The sequence below is a fragment of the Orbicella faveolata genome, unplaced genomic scaffold (genome assembly GCF_042242905.1).
Source record: "Orbicella faveolata isolate gen_17 unplaced genomic scaffold, um_ofav_v1 contig_3, whole genome shotgun sequence".
Taxonomy (NCBI): domain Eukaryota; kingdom Metazoa; phylum Cnidaria; class Anthozoa; order Scleractinia; family Merulinidae; genus Orbicella; species Orbicella faveolata.
In genome coordinates this window covers 17,077,672-17,099,797 of record NW_028301558.1, presented here as the reverse complement: position 1 = coordinate 17,099,797, position 22,126 = coordinate 17,077,672, and the positions used below count along the sequence as shown (strand labels likewise).

General features: G+C 39.6%; 1 protein-coding gene across 1 annotated transcript in view; it reads right to left on the bottom strand.

Annotated features, from left to right (window-relative positions):
• LOC110060814 (uncharacterized) overlaps nucleotides 1-13,886 on the bottom strand; it is a 67,043-nt gene extending 53,157 nt beyond the window's left edge. Inside the window, exons 1-15 of the mRNA XM_089297336.1 lie at nucleotides 13,758-13,886; nucleotides 11,835-11,908; nucleotides 11,173-11,307; nucleotides 10,445-10,533; nucleotides 10,098-10,145; nucleotides 9,601-9,720; nucleotides 8,625-8,680; nucleotides 8,376-8,461; nucleotides 6,516-8,039; nucleotides 5,639-6,158; nucleotides 4,917-5,117; nucleotides 3,670-3,803; nucleotides 2,610-2,747; nucleotides 1,362-1,417; nucleotides 309-405 (exon numbers count right to left, since the gene is read on the bottom strand). Coding sequence (XP_089153462.1) covers nucleotides 309-405; nucleotides 1,362-1,417; nucleotides 2,610-2,747; nucleotides 3,670-3,803; nucleotides 4,917-5,117; nucleotides 5,639-6,158; nucleotides 6,516-8,039; nucleotides 8,376-8,461; nucleotides 8,625-8,680; nucleotides 9,601-9,720; nucleotides 10,098-10,145; nucleotides 10,445-10,533; nucleotides 11,173-11,307; nucleotides 11,835-11,867 — 3,237 coding nt within the window. The 5' untranslated portion in view covers nucleotides 11,868-11,908; nucleotides 13,758-13,886. The remainder of the gene's footprint in view (nucleotides 1-308; nucleotides 406-1,361; nucleotides 1,418-2,609; nucleotides 2,748-3,669; nucleotides 3,804-4,916; nucleotides 5,118-5,638; nucleotides 6,159-6,515; nucleotides 8,040-8,375; nucleotides 8,462-8,624; nucleotides 8,681-9,600; nucleotides 9,721-10,097; nucleotides 10,146-10,444; nucleotides 10,534-11,172; nucleotides 11,308-11,834; nucleotides 11,909-13,757) is intronic.
• Between the last annotated feature and the right edge of the window lie 8,240 nt (nucleotides 13,887-22,126).

Genomic DNA, 22,126 nt, shown 5'->3' with positions numbered 1-22,126 from the left:
TCATGGTTTATCATGGTTTATAATCAAGTAAGTGGTCGCCAAGGAGTATTACCACTCTCTGAAGATGAGATGCTACTACTTTGAAGATTGTTCTAAAATGGGGTGCTAGCCCATTGCAGGCATCAGGCCCCTTCCCTTGCCAGACCCCCTACCCACAGCATCCCTATCCATTTATCAGTGCCCATTCCTAGCGAGTCAAGAAAATCGATTTCAACTTTTTCCTTTTTGGCAAATGAAAATCATACATGTACCATATTCTGAAGCTAATGGTGGTTTTCTAGTCGAGCAACATAACCTCTAAATCTCACCTTAACTATACCAGATGTAGGAACTCCTTTAACTGGTTTATCAAGCTCAGCTAACACGGAATGCCTTGCCGAACAATTTCTCGTTCCTCTTTTGTATCTGGAAGTTAAGATAATATATTGACACAAATTTTAATTTATGGGTAATTCGGCTCGTGAAGAATATCTTTTATATATGAATTTAACTATTTATAAAGAGTGCAGAGAACAGTACCACTCAGAGACATGCGAACCATTAATCGCGTTTTAACCTCAATGTTAAAAAGAAGCCAATACGTTGATACTAACGAATTTGGAAACGCGTTGATCAAAAACGCGTTTCCAAATTCGTTAGTATTTTGTGACCTCCAGTTTGCCCTCTTTTGTCCGCTTTCCAAACCGACTCAGAAGACACTTCAAACAGAAATGAAGATGGATGCGATTATCATTAGAAAATTTTGCTTCGCTTGAAAAGTGACTGGATTTCAGTCTTCGCTCATATTCCTTCTTATCAAGGGAAGTAGAGCAACAAATAAAAAATGTGACAACTTGAATGAAACAATTCGACACGCAAATATTAAGACCACGCTTTCGATCTTCGCCGTTTTTCTGCTCACTATTGGGAAATCTAGCAAGTGATAATTCTCAGTAGGGAAACCTTGGAAGTGGCAACTCGCTAAAATCGCTTCAAATCAGCAGAAGAAGTGCACAGACAACAAGCAATGCATTGTGGAAGTTACAAAAAGCATTTTCTTTTATTAAGAGCTTCCTTGTACTTCTACCTCCGAAATCCGACTGAAAATATTCCCATACAAAGAACATGGGTCGCCTTTGGGTACACCGGATAGCTTAGAGAACAGAACTTGTTTTAGTTTCTATATATTAAACTGAGCACGCGGAGCCTCTGAAACGTTTGGAGTGAAACTTAACAATCGATGATTCCTTGAGCTAAAAACAACGCGAATGTTTTCGTTAAACTGAGGAAATGTTTTGTTAAGGCAGCGCTGTAATTCATAACACTCTCTGGAGAAACAAAATCATGAGAAAGTAAACAAGATTTCTTTAATAATCTAATACCTGCATGATCCAAAAGCTTTCACTGAATGACACAAATCCCTAGTATTTTCTTTTTCCTGAGCAAGAGACGTTTATAACATTAATTAGTAATGAGAGAGGTTTTCAGTTAAGCGTTGAAAATAATTCGCATTCTAATCCAATAGGAAGTAACAACAAAAACTTTCAGGACTAGCTGAACCACGTTTTTCTAGACGGTTTACAGCTCTCTATTTTCTCGTAGTTTTTATTCCGTCGTTGAACGCGCGGATAGAATCGCGAGAGAACTGGACGCCAGCGGAAAACGGAAGACTTGACTGGGTAGGGGTTGGAGACCCCACCCCACCTCCCTTCGCTTTTTCTTTCGCGTGCGTAGATAGAGAAGCTGTGAACAGTCTACGTTTTCCCGCACTTTGCTCCCGCCGCATCAATTTGCTTGGAGTTTTGATTATTTGCCGGTTGGGAGGTCCGTATAGTGAAAAACTGTGACCAAGGTCTTTCAGCCAAGGGCAGTGTTCTCAAGTCCGAGGTCACAATTTTTCACGTTACGGACCGACCCTAAGCCTGTAAATAACTTATTTATTTTGTTTTCCTCCCTCTCAGATCACTTTTATTACTGTTGACCTTTCCACAAACACATCGCGCATGCACTACGTGACCGTGGAGATAGGAAAACTCGGACAGCGCTGAGAACCAATCACATTGCAGGATTCGTTAGCGTGTCCTCTTAGAAAAATAAACAGATATTTCTAAGACTAACAAGAGCAAGGTCACATATATTGTAAAAGTACCTAAAAGAACTATCAAATTGGCAAAATGATATGGAATACAAGAGTAACTACCATGTTTAATTTGCTCAAGTCACATGTAAATGTATGTTCAAAGAGACTACTGGCAGTATGGTTTACCCTCGAAATCAAGCAGGATTCTGAGGCGAGACGTTTCAGACTAGAAGGGATTGGGGCGAGACATGGGCGCAGCACTTAAGTCTCGCCCCAACCCCTTTTCGCCCATACCGCCCGTTAGCGTTCGTGTTCACGGATAAACACTCATCTGACCGTGAGAGAGAAAGATCGGCAGCCAGCCGTCTATGTTTCATGGACTTAAATAAGTTACTTTTGCCAATTTGATATTCATAATTCTCCATGAAAATAAGTACAATTTAGCGAATCAGCTAGAAGCGTTCTGATTTTTGACCTGGAAACGATGGTCTTACAATAGAATTTTACAAATTCTTCCGGCCAGAAATCGGAACACTTTCAGATGACTTGCCTGTATTGCTAGGTCAGCCATTGCATCTAGCAGCGGTGGTACTTCTTGTCCGGATCTCGTCACCAGCTGGCGTATGGCGGGGGAGTGGAACATGTTTTTTTCATCAGTCACAAAAATCACAGACACACAGCCATGCTCCTAGAGGAAGTTAAAGGCAAAACATCATGCACCTGCAGGATTGTTTTTTAACGCAGCTGTGTTCCAACAACAGCGTCAATTTGATTTTACTAGCAAAACCAACCCGCCACATTTTTCACCAGCCATGCTTTTGGAAGATTACAGGTGTATGCCAAGATTGATTTTCGTCACAAGCTGTAAGAATAGCTTTTTTCACAAGCCAAAGTACAAGTAAAAAAATCCACTGGCCAAATCTGAATTTTTGGTAGCCTGTGACTTGTTGGCGATCGTTAGTGTCAAGCTCTTTAATAGAATCAAACTAACAGCGTTCTAACACAAATGCTGTTCTCTGATTGGCTACGCTACTCACTATCTATTCTCTTGCAGATAGTGAGTTGCCTACAATCCTGGACAAAAGTCCTTTGGACACTTATGTACTGTAACGAATTATCTGTGTTTTAGAACTGAAGTTTGAAAAAAAAAAAAAAAAAAAAAAAGCTGCTATATCCTTTAAAAGCGCGTTGCTGCCTCCCCACCCAACAAAATGTTGAAAATCAGGTGAAATTGCAGGTACAGTGTACTAGTTTTCAACATTGTATGGGGGAGTGGGGGCGAGGTTAGGTAGGTGAAGTTGTATTCGCGTCTGGCGTGTGTGCAAAAGCGCCAGAAATGCAAAATTGTCCCAAGACGTTTGTCCATGATTGTAGCAGTGTGCGGTTGTTAACAAAATTGTGGCTGCTGCTTTGCATTTTGGAAGTGTTACTGAAGAGGCTTCAGGTAATTTACTAGATACGTTTTGAACGACTGGTAGATTAGATTATTCGCTCTTGATTTCTGTGCGTCATAATTGGGTACCACTGCGCCCTCGTCAACTATCATGCGATACAAATCTCGAGCTCATAACGTAATACCGGTAGCTAGATAGTACTTTACGGTAAGTTACCTCAGAAGATGTGAATGTCCCTGCTAAAGTAGTAAGCCGTCTGCCGCACTGTGTCTTGCTGCCAGGAAAGTTAAAGTGTATCACGCATGAAGCATTTGTGATGTTCATCTGGTTAATGACTCCATCAGTCATCACTGAATCAAAAAAATATTTGGAGTTAGCCAAATAAAACAGAAGACAAAATTTTGGCTCATAAGAAAACAAGTCACCAACACTACAGGCACGTTCGACATGAATTTCTTAAAATTATTGATCATTAATAATTTTAATTATATAATCTTAATCATTAAAATGATTAATAATTGTTCATAATTCGTGAGAATTCAATAAAATAGTGTGAGTGAGAAGAAAAATATAATGGCTATGGGAGTCTGTTATTTCACCCAACAAGGTCAACATGCGCAAAATAATTTGGTTATTTGCCCACTGCCACTTTCTGGGTGTTCTCTGGTTGCTCAAACATTAACACCTTCAAGGACTATAAACGGATTTAGGAGGTTGAAGAGGTTGGCCAAGGAGACATCATTCAAGTCTTTCGTGGAAAACGTCGCAAAGAGCTACACTATAAAGGACTTTGATTTTAACGTTTTTGCTGTGCAAACGACCAAATTATTATTCATATTCTCGGTATTAGACTGGAACTAGCTTGAAATTGAGGTTAACGCGGGCGGTCTTTTCAAATGCAAATGACATTAATCTCTTTTTAATGATATTCCCCGCATGACCCTCCATCCCAAGCTAGTTCCAGTCCAATACCGAGAATACGAATATGGCCTCTTACAGACTTGGGAATTTTAAAATTTTTAACCTTTGCAAGTGTTGTATAACTTGCTAGTTTAATGTAAACCTTTCCCTTTTATTGTAGTTAAATTAAACATTGAACTTTTGTCATTGTGTTGTTTCATTGAGTTGATACACGACCCCATAAATTGAAAGCTTTGTTATGTAATCATGTGTAAATAAAGGTTCTATGTATGGTATGTGTGTGTGTTTTGTTCTGCCTCCCCCACCCTCTTTTACCTGGGTAATTTGAAATCTGTCATTTGCAATAATTTCTAAATTAAATTACTGAATTAAATTGCTGCAGGAGCGTGCCACACTCCCCCAAGTTGTTGTGCCAACAGCTATGATACCAGGGATTTCATGGGCCCGTGTTTCTGAATTTCCTGCATATGTTCCTAGGACCCAAAAAACATTAAATCATTAAATTTTAATTGTACATTTTACGACTTCTGAAGTGTACGTACCTAGTACTGGCAAGGAACCAGTTGTATGTGGAGTGTTCCACTGTCTCTTCACACTGGCAAGTTGCTGAGGATCTAGAAATTCATGAGCTACCAGGACAAAGTAGCAATTTGCTTTCAGAAGGTTTCCAATATTCTCTGCCTCTGCTGCCTTGGACGCAAAGACACAGATATCTCTTGTGCTGATGTACAAGTCTAAGCAACCTGACATGGAAAAGAAAATGCATATAGAAGCAAAATAATAAGTTAAATTTAGTTAAAAGAAGCTATGTCATGGAAGGCACATCCTAAAAAGTTAACCCTTACTAATGTTCAAGACAGTGCACAGGCCACCCAAGTTCAAGCTGTGAGTGAAGACCATCTTTTGTAATAGTAGTCACTAAAAAATGTGTATTACACTTTGTATGGGATTACAGTACTAACGATCGGTAAGTAAGTGTTCTCTAGTATCTCACCCTCCTAAATTGATCGTAAAAATAAAATTTCCATACAAAGTAATATATTTCTTGCTGATCTTGACCTTGGCTGCCTGTGAGTAGTTTATCACCTTTCTTGCATGTAAACAACCCTGTTCCTGTTTTGTTCATTTTTACGTCTTTGGTGTCTTTCTACCCAATTAAACTTTTATTTTGAGGCTCTTACAATGCCAAAGATTAAAGTTGGCAGTCTCGATAAAAGTTAGCAGGTATAGACGATTCACTACTTGTATGGCAAAATGTGCTTACCAAGAAGCTCAACATCTCTCTGACTCTCTGAGCAAATTGTCACAATTTCCTTTACACTCCTGTATATAGCTGCTTCAATCATGTCAGGAATTATTAGCACAGGGTTGCCCAGATAGGCCTTGACCAAAGATGCGACACCTACACTCCATGACGATGCCATGACAACCGCCTGACGAGGTGCTGAGCGACTTGGCTGAGATTTCAGAAGTCTAGCATAGTGTCGCATGATTTCTTTAATCTCTGAGGTAAAGTCCTCCACCATGATGTCAGCATCGTGAAAAACAGTGTGACAGAGCCTATCAAGGGTGATGTAACTTTTCCTGAGCATGCGCAAGAAACAAGGTGGAGTTGCGATCAGAATCTCACAGCCATTTACTATTGGAAGAATTTTATTCTCTTCAGCGCCAGCTGCAAATATCATCTGTGTACGAATGTTCCTGTTTCTTGCAAGTATGTCCTTACATTGATTGTATATGAAAGCTACTGTCCCCCATGTTGGAACAAGGACAAGAAACTGAGGCTGAAACATTGAAAGAATGATCATCATTAATTACACTGACTTTGTGCAAGGTTATTGTTTATCAGTCAGAGTACAAACTGCAGTTAGCCAAGAATTATTGATGGCATTGGTTTGTTGTAGTCTTCTACTTAGCAATTAGTTTATGAGCTCGAGGTTCTATGAGGTGATAGCTGACGAGGCCAAAAGCAGAATTTCAGCTACCTATCAATAAACTGCATGTAAGTGCACATGTTACATTTACAATGTAACTGTAAGTGTCCAACATTGTACATGTACTAATGTAGCTCAATAACCTCTAGTGTAAAGTAAACAACCGATAAACTTAAAAAGGTTAAAAAACAACAACACTTTACTTACCCCACTTGTCATCTTTGGCAGATCTGCATATAATTCCCTTTCCTCCACTAATTGATAGATAATAGGGAGCAAGTAGGCATGTATTTGTCCTACATTTGCAGTGCAAATGCCCACAACATCGCGACCCCGCAAAAGAGCTGGCCAAGCATGTTGCTGAATCAAGCTTGGTTGCATTACACCTAGCCGAGGCAAGAAATGAGCAAATGGACAATGTTCCAAAAAAGTAATTGGCTTAGGAGCGGGTGCACCCTCAGTGCGGATAACAACACCTTCTGAAAACAACAGCTTTGTTCCACTGGTGGGCTGTAAGGGTGAACTTGAAGACTTGGATGATAAAAGCATTTCTGAAGGAAGAGGAGACTTGAGAGAGGAAGTCGGCAACAACTGCGACTTGTGTAGAGATTTTTCAATACAATTTTGGTCAATTCCTTTATTTGCTACAGATTGTGCTGGAAGTTGATCATGGTCAGGCACAATTCCAGAAGATAGATTAGCTGATGGGGTTGCACAAGTTCTGTCTGAAGCAGACTCATAACTGCTTCTGCTAGTTTCTAACAGAGACTCTATTTTTGATAGTATTTTCTCAGGACTTCTCTCATCTTTAATTGGCAAATTATCACCTTGAGTCAATGGCTCAGTTAACTCTGATTTTCTTGCACATTTAGCATTTTCTAAAACAGTTGCTCTGTGATGACCAAACAGTGCATCTACAGCTATTGAATTAGAAGAGGGCAAAGGTTCCTTTCTTGAAGAAATGTCTCCATTAGCACTGTTACCTGATTCAGGTATTTCACTGCAAGAAACACCTGAATCATCTCTGTCCAATTGCAAGTGTTTCCTCTGAAACAAGTCATCTGTCTCACTAGATGAGCCACTACCTTGACGAATGCCATGAGGACTTCTCTTCTTAAGAATCGGCTTCAAGTTAGTTGAATTGGGTGATTTTGATGGCATTGCCAGAAACCCTGGACTCATACCACTACCTGTTGCAGGGAGCCTTGACGAGAGAAACCTGACTCTTCCAGAATTTTCATCACTTGATGACAACACTGTAGGCATTCTTGATATATCAATTTTTTCTTTCTCTGTGGACCCACCACTAGATGCACCCTCAACAAATGACTGTCGTGGCGAGAACTGTTGAGATGGAAAGCTTTGAGTTGCACTTTTAGGAATTCTTGCCGAAGGCTCACAATGAGCGCCAGTTTCTTTCTGATTTGAACTGCGGTCAGAAGCCTGACGTCTAAGAACATCGAGGGGGGATTCCCTTGCTCGCGAAAATCTGTGATTATTTCTATGATCCATCAGCTCGTCATCTGTGCTGTTTGATTCCTCGCTGCCTGTAAACTTGCCATGTTTGACATACTCTCTCAGGTTTTGCAGCATTTCTACCCCTTCCTTCTGGAATTTGTCATTCATTGCTTTGAGTTTTGCAGCTTTGGTTGGGCTGATTTCTGAAACTGGTTCAGTATCTGAGAAGTACGTTGCAAATCCTTTGATCACCAATTCATCATTGACGCAAATCTAAAGGAATATTGATATAATCATGTCGATGGCTCTAATGACTTGCTCAATTGACAATGTATTCAGATTCAACGCTGTACAATTATGATTTGATTGGGTCACTGTTGTATTGTCTGTGTCCTTTGTGATTGACCAGAATGATTACTTTAGTTTTGGTTTCATGACACTCATCTGAAAACCGCTCCATCAAATCAGAATAAACTGCATATACATGCAGTAGATAATTTCCTTTATACATGTAATTTCTCATTCCCTGATTCCTTGATAGCCTATAATTTACATGTATAACTTCCTGTAGGGAGCAATCAAAGACTTTCCTCTGATGATTGCCTTTACCTGAGCACGTCCTGTGTCAGCGAGTAGGAGTACATGATATTTTCCTTTTTCATCTTGTCTATGAACGGAAACTTGAAGCTTGCATCCTGAAATACATTTTAGAGCTTTTTATAACTTGTCATTAAACACTATATGAGACGTATTGTGAGTTAATTGATGGTGCGTTGCAAGCATGTGTAACACAACAGTTTAATTTGTAAAACCTACACAATGTATAAGTTGTGTAAAGCTACACTGTATGTTTCGTACCTTGTATGAGAGTTTTAAACAAGTTAGTGGCAGATTCATCCCAGTGATCAGCTACTCTGCAAAACATTAATGTTACTTTTAAAACTGTAAACTTCTTGTTCATTCATGGTTCTACCTGTTCTACAGAAGAAGAGAGGAGTACAATGTACATATTTAAAAAACACCTTGTAAGAAAGCGTGTGCTTACCGTGATGGTGTTTAGATATCTGATCTTAATAATTATTATTAGTGTAGATTTTAACAATTTTATTTCTTCATTTTCTCCTCAGTTTTAGTTTTGGTTGATAAGATAATTATTTCTCAAACTCATTAATACTTCATCAAGTTAAAAGAAAGAAAATCACAACCATGAAGAACGTCTGGATACCTAGTCTTAGCACAGGTTTTGACAATTTTACTTCTTTGTTTACTCCTTAGTTTTTGTTTCGATTGAGAAGTTATATCAAACACTCGAGACAGTGCTTCATCGGCGATCCAAAGACCTCGAATTTCGTCAAAATACTCTGCTCCAAGTTGTATTTTCAACTCTCTTCTCGGTGTTTGGATATCCCAATGAAACACTGTCTCTTGTGTTTGATATATTACAACAAACACTCAGTGTTTGACCACAATTCCAAACACCTCAAAGTTTGTCAAAAAATACTCCGCTGTGCGTCTGTGCATTGTATTTTCAACTCTCTTCTTGGCGTTTCGAAATGTGGTCAAACAAGGTCTTTTGTGTTTGATATAATTTTTTTATTACGTGAAAGTTTGGGAGAACTCCAAAAAGCTGTGGAAACACTTGCCTGTTGCCTCATGTTCTCACAGCGTTTCTCATTCTCCCAAACTTCCACTCATGTTACTAGAACTCAATAGAAACACAGAACGTGTTTTCAATTTCTTAAATACATGTATTTATTTAAATGTTAAAAATAATACACCAAAGGAAATTTAATTTCAAGTGCAATGCAAAAGTTGACAAAGAACGGATACTCACTGTTTAGAGGTGGTCAGGTCAAAGTAAGATGTGACAAGGCTAAGGGGTTTAAGTCCAGTCAAGTAACACTCCATGGCTTGAACAGGAATGTTTTGGAACATTGCTGGCACTTCCCTGATCCTGGAAAAGAGAATGACATGTTTGTAGATGTTAGTAGATTATGAAGGTGTAGGAGTGGCAGAGTTGGGTGCACATTCTTGTGACTCTACTAAAGCAGCTCAGATTTTATGGGTCAAGTTTGTGGGCAGTTTGTTCATGCTATAATGTTTTAAGGGCTTTCCTCGAGGTATTCAAGTTCACCCCCTCTCCACAAGTCATAATTACTGCTTCTTCAAATAACTGAATATGTCCCACTACTATTTCAGTTGGAGATTGTTCTGTTAATTAAGATAATAAAGCCAAGAATTGTCAGACTGCGATACAGCAAAATCTCTGACCTTAAGCTTATTTTTTTTTAATTTATAAAACTTGGTAGCGAGCTTGAAGATGTTTCTTACCAGCAGCATGGAACCAGGGTACTTTCAGCTAAATCCACAAGGAACACACTGCAAAAAAAAAAATTTTAAAAAACCAAAACAAAATTAAACAATTTAAAATTATAAATAAATAAATAAATAAATAAATAAATAAATAAAATACAAGTAACAGCATATTAATCTACACTTGCGACTGTACTGCTAGAAGTACAGTGTACTTTCACTTACATGTGCATGTAAAAGCAAAATATCACACATTTTGCACATGCCAGAGGTACCACAAAGTAGGGAGGAATCTTTTAGTACAATGAAGAGAATTGCTTCTACGAAGAGAATTGTGTTATTTCAACAAAATAATATTACTGTACCTAGCCTGTGGTCCACTTAATGTCTGTAGCACACTTTGCACTCTTGCCCTGTACCAGCAACTGTCAGACGTTCTCCTTACAACACACATCTACATATTAAATAGAAAGAGAAAAAAAATAATTAAAAATACACAATCTGCAACTGTATTCACTTTTTCTCAGGGGTGGATCCAGGATTTTTTAAAGGGGGTTGGCTGGTACCTTGAGGTTGCAGAATCAATGGCAGATGTACCCAGAATGTTACAATTTGAGATTTGGAACCCTAATTGAAAACTGTTACAATGTACACCAGAAGTACTAGAAATGTAATTACAATGAGGTACCTGTCCACAGGGTTTGCCTAAATGTCTGCCATAATATTCACTACATGTACATAAATTACGTCTTTTTCATTTCTTTTTTGCTTCTCCAAAAAGGGGGAGGAGAGGGGGGGTGGTGGCTAGCCAGCCAATCCACTCCCCTTTGTATCTGCTCATGTCTCTTGTGTCCCACTAGAGGCTGTCATCAATGGATTGTGTTTAATATTTTATTCCAGTTTATCTATCTATACTAATAACACCTTTAATTTCATTGTAGCTGCCTGGTTCTGCAAGCCCCTAGGCCTATGGTTATTCCAAGCAGCCAGTACTCTACTTAATTCAATACTTTATTTTCTGTCTATAAAATGTAACTACTGTATCCATACAGGTAAACGTTGCTGTAACTGTTGATGTTGTTGATGTACTGACCTGACCCTTCACTAGTTGAGGAACAGCTTGTGATGTGCTTTTTCTAAAATGATCATTCAGCTTTCCCATGAAGTCTTGGAATTCACTGCCAGGGCTGGCAATGGGATGAGCCCAAAAATTCCCAGCATTTATTACCTGTACAAAAATATTGCAAAGATTAAATACAATTTAAGAAGATTATACTTACAAGAGGTATTGGGAAAACAAGTTTTTACAAACTGATTGCCATCAGGGAGCTTAAGCAACCATAACAAGAAACGACAACAATGTCAAGTAGGCATGGAGGGACTTGAATGAGAACATAATTTTTGATTGAAAATGAAACTTAAGCAACAGAGACGCTCCAGGATGACAACTTAAAAAAGTTTCACTCTGATCTGCTCCATGTCTTGTGTGGATATTGCTAAGAGCAGGCCAAAATTTAATTCTTCCCGGTCATAGTTAAAATTTTGCTGGCAACAGGAAGCTTGTTATTCTGGTGACATGTTTGTTCACGCCAAAAGCAAAATCCAGGCTTTTCGATTCCTTATGAAGCTAGCCCAAAACAGTCAGTGTAAAATGCAGACTGAGGACTAAACTGTGCAGCAAGCATTACACATGTTATAACTCCTGAGTTTGAAACTCAGTGAACCAACAATATACACTGCACATTAAGAACAAACCTTAAAAATCTCAATATCCAAGGTTTTTGCCATCTTGAATGTTCAAGGGTGATACAGCCAACAGTTTCTTAAAACTAGCAAAAAAGGAACAATAATATAAAATATGCAGGTACTATATTGAGTTTCTAATCCCTAAATAATGCATTTGCTAAACATTTCATGGTAAATGTATAAATCAAAACAAGAACCAACCAAGATCTTGCCCGACTTGTTAATACTACTCATTGTTTTGTCTTTCCAAGTCCACAAATCTCATACAGGTCTGTGGGTGGACATGTCCCATTAAGCAGATACTTACATGTACCGGTAATAGGTTTACAGGGCAGTCATTAAGGGCCATAATCTGTAACTGCACCTGTTGCCCCTCAGTATGCTTGGTAAGCCCTAGATATTACAGGTAAAATTGCCTGTACATAGTGGATACAATTCACCAATAAAGTAACAAGTTTGTTACAGGTGTAAAGATCAAGGCTACAGGTGACTCGAAACTTTACGACAGCCCTGGGTTTGGCTGACACTAACAGCATAATGACCTAAAATGCATGTATGGCACAGTCATGCAAAATGTAAAAAAAAAAGTTCCTTTGGAGTAGAAGATAAGTTCAGCAAGGCTGTGGTCTAAGAAAAATTACAAGGAGCCCAAAGGTTCCTCACCATGAAATCCTGGATGCCCAGCACTTAAGCTTATATGAAAAAAATAAGTTTTTCCAGTCACCCAAAGGCAAAAGTTAGTTGCCTGTGGCACCCAGGCACTTCTTGAGCATACATGTAGCCCTAGATCAGCATTAGATGTGACAATTATTTTAGGTCTTTTCCCAGTCAGTGACATCTACAAAACTGAAGTTGAAAGCCCTGAGGTTGCCGCATTGCTCTCCTCTTTGAATAAATGTAATATGGGATCCGTCTGTGTGCTATTATTGATAGTGAAAATTAGCCAATGAGCATGCAAGGATTTTGACAGCAATCTCATCATATAGCACAGCGTGTGTGAAATTGTGTAATGCAATCTTGTTGCTAAAGTATAAATAATGAATGCTGTAATGTCAAATTTGATTTCATTATTGGCATCAATAGTCCATTCTTTAAATGCATATTGATCGAATTACATCGATTTCTCCATTTTGACCGATTGCTTGAACCGTTTCAAATGTACAGTCTATTTAAGGCACCAAAGGCAACTCTTGCATAACAAATTTAATCATCATGTGATAATCTCCCGCCAAAATTTAATTTTGCAATTGAAAGTACATGATCACTCGCACATGTATCTCCAAGTCAAGCATGTTATGGTGATGTTTTCGGAAATAATTTTGAGCTCCCCAAAGACTTGAAAAAAAATAACAATCTGTTTTGGAAAGTATCACTGACATACCAAAGGTTTAATTTTAAAAAAAATCAAGTATTATCACATCTGATGCCAAACTTATCTTCTGCTTCAGAGGGTCTTCGTTTTACATGTACATGGATGTAGATTAGTCGGTCTTCGTTTTGCTACACTTCTGTTCGTTTAAGATAGACTAGTGAGGTCTTCGTTTAAAACAAGTGGCTCTTCGTTTTAGAACAGTGGGTCTTCCATAGAGCTTCAGTCTTCTTATATTTCGCTACATTAGGCACGAGAGATTTGCTTGAAATCACTCGTGCCAATGGGTTACCAGTTGTCATCAGACAAGCAACAAACAAAAGTCGATCTATCCACAAAGAATTCGAAATTAGGACTTTTAGAAGAAATATTACGGTAGCGTGCAACCTCTTACTAACCTGCGGGCAATTGATTTCTCCAACATTGAACTGCTCGGGGAAACAGAGAAACCAACTGCTACTCTGTCCGCCGCTGTCTAATACTACCTAGCTTTCACTGACTTATTTAAACGGCAAACTCAGGAAAGGAATTCGGCTTTGAAACTCTTTACTACGTATACATACCTGGTCTAAGATACGCTTGTTGGCTTGGAGATTTGGGGAAAATGGCATAAATATGCAAATCGTGGGAGAAAAAGCCTTCGAAGAACAAGGCGAATCACACGTTCCAATCCGCCATCTTGGTTTGAAACACGCTATGCTTTTGTGCTAAAGAAGAGATCTGGGAACGACATTAGGCGTGAATGGCGCGAAATGGTCAAAATTATCGGCGAATTCCGCCTGTTTTATTTGTTCACCGTTTCCGTCTTTTCGTTCTCGGCACGGCTTGTGTAATTAACAACAATGGACTGTTATACAGTCGAACCTCCCGTAAGCGACCACCCAAAAATTTAATGTCAAGCCTAGGTAGTCCCTTACTGGAGGTGGTCGTTTACGAGAGCTTAGACCATATATTGGGTCAAACTTTTCCCTAATTAGTACATGGTAACTGCAGAGACTTACCCCATGAGCCAATGCCCATCTAAACCCATATAATAACTTTTAGTAGCCACAAAAATATTTAAGCTTTTCAAAGCATTTATTCAGAGTATTATGGTTTGCTTCTGATAAGCTACGTAGTACGTTGAACGGAACAATTCCTTCTTACCCAATTTCTGCGCTGTTATGAACAGCTTCCCCACTTCTCCACTTTTTGAGCCGAGGGCAGCGACTGTTTCTTCACATAAATAATTCATCAGAGAACTTACAGAAGATAAAGGGAAGCTTTTTAGTGGTAAACGAGTCGCATATCTAATTAGCTTCAAATCATTTTATAATGGTTTCCTAAAAGTAGCAATCACGCCTCCTCGAACCAACGTTATCAGGGAAGAACGCGTACGTACGAACTGAGCTTGGGACGGCAGCATGACTGGAGTGCACCCCTCCTCGAGCCAACGCTATCAAGAAGAACGCGTACGTACGAACTGAGCTTGGGACTGCAGCATGACTGAAGTGCACCCCTCCTCGAGCCAACATTATCAGGAAGAACGCGTACGTACGAACTGAGCTTGGGACTGCTGCATGACTTGAGAGCACCCCTTCTCGAGCCAACGTTATCCCCTTCTCGGATCCAGACCTTCAGCTAACGGGGGGAGGGGGGGTTGGTTTTGTTTTGCTTGCCCTGCCGGCTTTTCTTCCTTCTGTGATTTCTTCCTTTTTTACCCATAATAAGGGGGCCCCTTCCCTAGATCCGCCACTGCGCGTGCGCAAGATTACTCTACGGAGCAAAGTAAAAGTTTCTTGTCATTCACAGTGCTGCTGGAGTTGAATTTCAGTTGTAGTTTTATAAGGTGCTCGCATGATCGCACCAGAAAGAAGCGTGATAAGCCAGGTATGCAAAGTGTCTAAAGCGCATTGACGTCAAGTGCATCTTGTCAGAGATCGCTTTCCACTGCTCCATAATTTAAAACATAGCTTCCATTTATTCTAACATTGATCACAACCTGGCAGAACTAAACATTTGAAAATTAACAGCAATAGGTCAAGAGCGGATATTTTGGTATCTGATTCTGATATTAATAGCCGTTACCAGGAGCCATAATCGATTATGGCTGCTGCCGTTACTAAGTTTTTTTTTTTTTTTTCAGGGGGTTAAACCGTTTTTCTTTCTTTCTTTCTTTCTTTTTTTTTTAAAAATGCTGAGAGATACAAGTACCACATGACGATATAGCGCGACCTTTGAACCGGGCCTAAACTGACCAACTTTTCCAAATTGTAATCCTCCAGCGCGCATGACAAAAACGAGTACATAATTGTATAACGGCTTCTCGGCGATCCTTAGGGACTTCAACAAATCCATCCATTGTTTTGTCCAAGTAAGAAAGATCCGTTATTTGAACATGATCAGCGTTAACGCACTAACAAAGCCATTGTTTGTTTTATTCATTCAACTGCCTAATGATATGTTTGTGGTTGATAATTAGAATTTACTTTTGATTAATTTCATGTTTGCTGGCGAGTGAAGGTGTGTTAAACGACCAAGGTAAGTGTCTGTGACTGGAAATGCGAAGGAAAGGGGCCAAACTTTGATGTTGAAGGTTTGCAAAACGACTTTTACTAATGTAAGTTGTGTCATTAAGATATAATTATTATAGTTTCTCCTGCGCATCGTGGTGCCGCAAATTGAGTAACGGCACTTTCCTTTCCTTTCCTTTCCTTGCTACAGTGTGTATCAGACAATTCAGGTCCTTGCAAACTACATGTGGTGAGTTAAGCGCGTGACCTCACCCAATTAATAATTAGTGCCTTGCAATTGCAATTATATGCAACTGACTGACAACTAACGTGAACTGAACTCAATTACGAGAAAATCTCAAGATTTCAAGGTTCGTGCATCGAGTTATTACTCAGCCTGGCCATTTGGAATAAGAACGGTTTTGTTACTGCTTGCTGCTACTTTTTACCCAGTGAGAAATTGTACTTCTGGACACGACTGCTAAGAAATCAAATAATCGAAATACTTTATTGCACTCAGATCGCGACACCGTTATATTTTCAGCGAATTCCATTATTCCACGGCGTGGATGCCACGCACGGTGTAATAACTCTAAATATTTCACTCGCCTAGCGGGTTCATAATTCTTGATTTCACACGGGGATTACAGCCTAATGTCGATGTTTGTACGATTTAATCTTTAATCTTAAGTTATTAGTACGGATTAGCTGCTCAAATAAACAAAATTGTCAAATCTTAGTCGTAGTAGTCAGACGTCCATAATAATAAAGAAATGGTTATAAAAACCCTCATCAATCAATCCAGTGAAGAAGCTAAAGTAGGCATGGGTGAATCAGCTGACAGCGCGCAGCTCCGCTCCTTATTTTTGTTAAGCTGCCAGCACCTTTCTTCTTTTTAACAGTTAACCGGCGCATGGTTATGTCTGACTGATTCCAAAATTACCGTTATTTTATTTAATTAAATATGGACCATATGACTCGCCTACTTGCGATTGCATCTCAGTTCTCCTACAAAAGGTTTGAGAGGTCGGTTCCTTATTATAATTTTTAACACGTAGTTACTACTAACTTTCATGTTACACCATTATTAAGCATTATCATTTTTCTGGCCTCCTAGCTAGTCTGTCTTTTATTTTCATGCTCCCTATGGGTAACAACCCTTAAAGAGTTTGAGTGTATAGCCATCTTCCTTTTGTAGGAATGACAACCTCTGTCGGCATCACGTATATTTCGAAAAGAAGGTCAACCTTCGGGAAGAATTATAGACAGAAGAATTCTATGCTTTCAATATATAGACTCCAAAGTTTGATGTTTGCCCAAGTCTAAGCCGAGTACATTTTAAAAAGGTTACAATACTGATTATGATTTGATGATGGTTGCCGCAGGCATATAAGAGGAAGAGTTTCCAAGCGTGAGAAACAAAATACCGTGAGTGACAACAGTTTGCCCTAATTATGTTTTCAATGCATGTACAGTAGTGTGAGTGTTTACTCTCATGATACTCTCATCTAAACCAGGCTGCTTAACACACCTATCGACCAGTGAGAGTGCCCGTAGTATCTCAGTTATCAGTAAAAATATTACTTTTGGTCAGTTATAAATGGTAAGTGTCGTAACGTGGTTGTAGGTTTGTGGGCTACACGAATGTTGTAGGGCTGTAGGATCCGTGAGATGGTCTCAGAAGTGCCCTTAATGTCAGGTATAGTCACTGTAGTAACAGGTGAAGGGTTCCTGTTCGTAGCGTCAGCTTCAGTAGGTCGGTAAATGTTTCGTCTAATAAAGTCAGCGTTCATATATGAATTATTTCATATAAACTTCACATCATTTCACTCCTCACGGGAAGATATGAACTCAATTAATTGACCTCGCTCCCAATGTGTGGCTTCATAGCTCAGTTGGTAGAGCATCGCACCGGTATCGCGGAGGTCACGGGTTCGAATCCCGTTGAAGCCCTGATTTTTTTCAGGCTTCTTCTTTCCAATTGCTTAAATTGGAAGATTAACTGCGATGATCATTCTTCACTTTCATCTACAACCGCAGTTCATATATGAATTATTTCATATAAACTTCACATCATTTCACTCCTCACGGGAAGATATGAACTCAATTAATTGACCTCGCTCCCAATGTGTGGCTTCATAGCTCAGTTGGTAGAGCATCGCACCGGTATCGCGGAGGTCACGGGTTCGAATCCCGTTGAAGCCCTGATTTTTTTCAGGCTTCTTCTTTCCAATTGCTTAAATTGGAAGATTAACTGCGATGATCATTCTTCACTTTCACTTTCAAAGTCAGCGTTGTAGTTGTTTTTGTGAAAAACACGTTCAAGGTATCTGTTTTCGTCGCGTAAGCTGTCCGGTGTGTCACAAACTAGTTGCGCTCGTCTCGTCAAAGTCTTTATAGTCGTGGCTTTGTGTGAAGTCGGGTTGTAGGATGACTCGTAAAGTAATCTGTCGGTATGCGTCGGTTTTCTGTACACTGTCGTTCGTAGTTCGTTGTTGTCGCGGCTTACCAAACAGTCTAGAAAAGGAAGTTTTCCAAACCTACAACTACGTTCTTACTGACCAACGTGAAAGACAGAGACGAACCTAACAACAGACAGGGAGCAGTTTACAAGATCAAATGCTCCGACTGCCAGGCTTCTTACATTGGTGAGACTGGCAGAAACCTTAACACGAGACTGACTAAACACAAACGAGCCACGAGAAATGGTGATGCCAACAATCACATTGCTGTACGTCGTCAACTGACAAACCACAACATTGACTGGGACTCTGCTCAGTGCTTAACCTACAGTACAAACTATTTTCAACGACTGACTTTGGAAAGCCGGTACACTAACCTAGAACAAACGCCTCTTAACAGATGTCAACAACTACCGGCGCCTTACAAATGACTTATCCATGACGGAAACGAAACCGACAAACGGACTTCTGACAGACCGACTTAACAATACACGGACCAAAAACCGACCTATTTGACTAACAGTAGACGGATCGAAACCCACCAATGACTGATGACAAACTTTACACAAGTCTTTCAGCCAATACCATCGTGGCTATACTGACTAATCACGTTCAACGAACCAGACTTATAACATCATCGACTGACAAACACTATTCACTTGACTCTGAAGATGACTTCCGCTCAAGTTGTCGAAACGTCAGTCACCAACAACAGTTCTTTTCAGAACTACACTCACCCAGACGATCACACTATACGAACTACTGATGCTCCTGGGTTCAAACCATTTACTATATAAATAAACAAATAATTCATCATTAAGTAATTACATGTTTATTGCGCATTTCCAGTGGTTTCCTTCGAGCCCGACCATCTTTCCATTAATAGTTAGGAAGGCTGGGACAGCACTATTCTAACAAAATAATAACTCAGAACCAACAAGAAACATACAGTTGTTTACTGGGTCAAAATATGACGACAACGTAGCAAAAAGCCGCCAATAAACAATCAAAATTGATTAAATCAAAACGGGGGACCATAACTTGAAACAAATGTCTTAGATAAAAGTATTGAAAAGGTGGAACCATGAAGGTCATCAGATCCCTAATGCAAAAATTCCTATTTTCCAAACATGACAAACTACTTGTTCCTTTAAATCTTAAATTTTCCTCCACATCAATAACTAACTGTTAACAAATTATTTTCTAAAATTAATGTTTACGTATACACCATGCAATTGCAATTTGCCTATTGCATTCCTTAGGGACCGTTCATTTTTTATGAGGGAGGGGAGGCTGGTGGGATTTGGGAAGCACCATTTAAAAATCGCATGACCCCCCCTCAGCTTACCAATTTTTTCGCATGGCCCCCCCTTATAGCGGTCATTTTTTGGGATGACCCCCCCCCCCCCACAAAAAAAATTGAACAAACAATATTTAGATTTCAACTTTTTTAATATTTCTCTATTATCCCCCTACTTCACGTTATTGTGTTCACTATGAAGACAATATTGACAATCCCTCTACTACAGAGAGCTGTTGTTTAAAAAACAAATCAAAAGAAAGAGAAGTCAATTTCGGATCTCCTAGTTATGGCTCGCCCTGAGCGTGTGGCATTTGGCCTCTCATTGGCATCTTTCTCATCCGAATTGATGAATGCAAGAATGACATCACTTGAGTCATCTTCCCCCCCAGAGTCAATGGCATCACTGTCATACTCATCATTGTCACTTTCATCCGTTTCACTGCTGTCAGCACTTGCCCTGTTGTCATTTTGGGTCAATGTCCTTGCATTTCTCAGTGTTGGCTGGCCAGCTCTGAGAGGACTCTTCTGCTGCAAACATGAATGTCTTACAATTGCCTTTACCTTCTCACTCTTGCTGCTTTTCAAATGCTGCTTCAGCCCGTGGTGGTTCAAGTACTTGTTTAGTTCTGGAACACGTAGCTTTTTAAGCTTGGTTAGATCTTCGCACAACTCAGTCCAAGGATAATCCTCATATGATTTATCTTTTGCGTCCCTACTTAACTTTGCCTTTTCTTCTGCTCTCTTTTTCCTTTTAAATTCCAGCACTTCAAGATGCTGAAGATAATCCACCACAAACTTTGATTTGACAATAAACTTATCTGCAAATAGAGCAATGCTCTCTGGGTCAGATAAAACCAGCCTGCCACTTCCATGCTCTTTCTTCGCTTGGACCCTCGGCTGCCAGTCATCTGGATCACACCCTTCTTTTGGGGTCTTCTGGTAGGAGAGGTAGGGGTATTCCGGTAGGCAGGAATGGTCAGGAACTGGTTTAGAGTATCTTTCTATGGGTGGTCCAGTCCATTTACAACAAAAAGAACAACTTTCTCCTACCTTTTCTTGACAGGACAACTTTAGAAACTCCCTGTTGTTCTCCCCCTCCTCATAGGGCTCATTCATAAACTTCTCAATCTTACGGAAGTAACAGTGGCCTGGAACAGAGTCTTTCCTTGCTCCTGCATTGTGATACTGAACCAAGTACGAAGTGTTGTGAAAAAACTGGAAATCTGTTGATGTGTTGTGTGAAACACATTCTTACATTTAATTTACAGATTTCTTTATTTGGAAGGTTTTTACCTCTACTCTAGTGATAGGCATGTATGAATGTTGCCCTGTGCAGGTAAAACAGAAAGCTGTTGAAGTTCAAGAAGATGAGTCGGTAAGTGCTAATTTCTTGTCAGTGTTCCAATTTTTATCTGGACATTAAAAACGCATGTATGCTTCACTTTTATAATGAGAAACGTCTGTATTTTCCTATTGTAAAGATAGCACCTAAAACTGTTTGAACATTTTTAAAATAGTATGTGTCTTTTAATATATCGTTTGACTTAGGTCTACATTTCACTACACGAATACAACATTAAATGGTTACACGAACCATGATCATTCGATAATATCAGTTCAATATAATAAATAAAAAAATCGTCTTTCCTTTTCTGGTAGGTCACTAGTTCCTCCTCTGCTGATGATACAACCATACCTCAGGGTCTCCGGAAAACAAGCCTTGGCTATATTGTTAATCCAATCGGGAAAAGAGGCGCATTACTACATGAGCATCATGAAAGAGGCTCATTCCAAAATGCGCAATAATGGCGAAAGCGACGAGTCATTTAAGAAAAGGCAGTTTGACATCTTACAAGCAAAAGAAGCAATCTTTCTAAGTGCGTATGGCTGTTCAGAAAGGGCGAGTGAGTTTTCCATGCCAGGGTACTGGTTGAAGCCCAGTGATGGAAGAAAACTGAACGTCTCCATCAAAGAGCACAGAGCAATGGTGGAAAAGTTGAATGCCATATTGAAAGATGTAAAGGAACACGATTCCACACTCTTTCAGTCCAATGGGCTTGCTTTAAAGCAGGGCGAAGAATTTGCCCACAGTTTTAATGTAAAACAGATCAAATGTATAGAAGCTAAGTTGACGAAGGTCACCCAGGACATGGAAGCACTAGAAAATAAGAAGAGCAATTATAACAGCATATTCAAGGGCATACTCAAACAGCAAATCAACAAAAGGAGAACGAAAAAAGAAAACCGCAGAAAGTCAAATGAAAGAAAGAGGAAGCGGACTGAAAACAACGTCCAACGAGTTTATGGAATCTGTTTTGGAAACCCGCTAGGAAATAATCTTCCACAATGCCTTGTGTACCCTCCAAGAACGGCCGTCCCGGAAGAGTGTATTAAAGTTGAGGATGTTGCCACGTCGTTATTTAGAAAAGATGGGCCATACATCGCACAGCTCTTGGAAGGGAATTATTTTACCAATGCTGCAAGAAGCAGAATCACCACCAATCTTGAGCAGGAAGTCAGAGATTATGTTTACACCTTCATGTACCCTGAAGAGTACACTCTGACGGAAAGCATTGCTGCTTCTTGTAGCATTGGTGAAAGAGACTCCCATAGCAGCACAAGCGGCGACGAAGAACTCGACGACAGCGAAGATGAAGATGAGTGCCAGTGAAAGT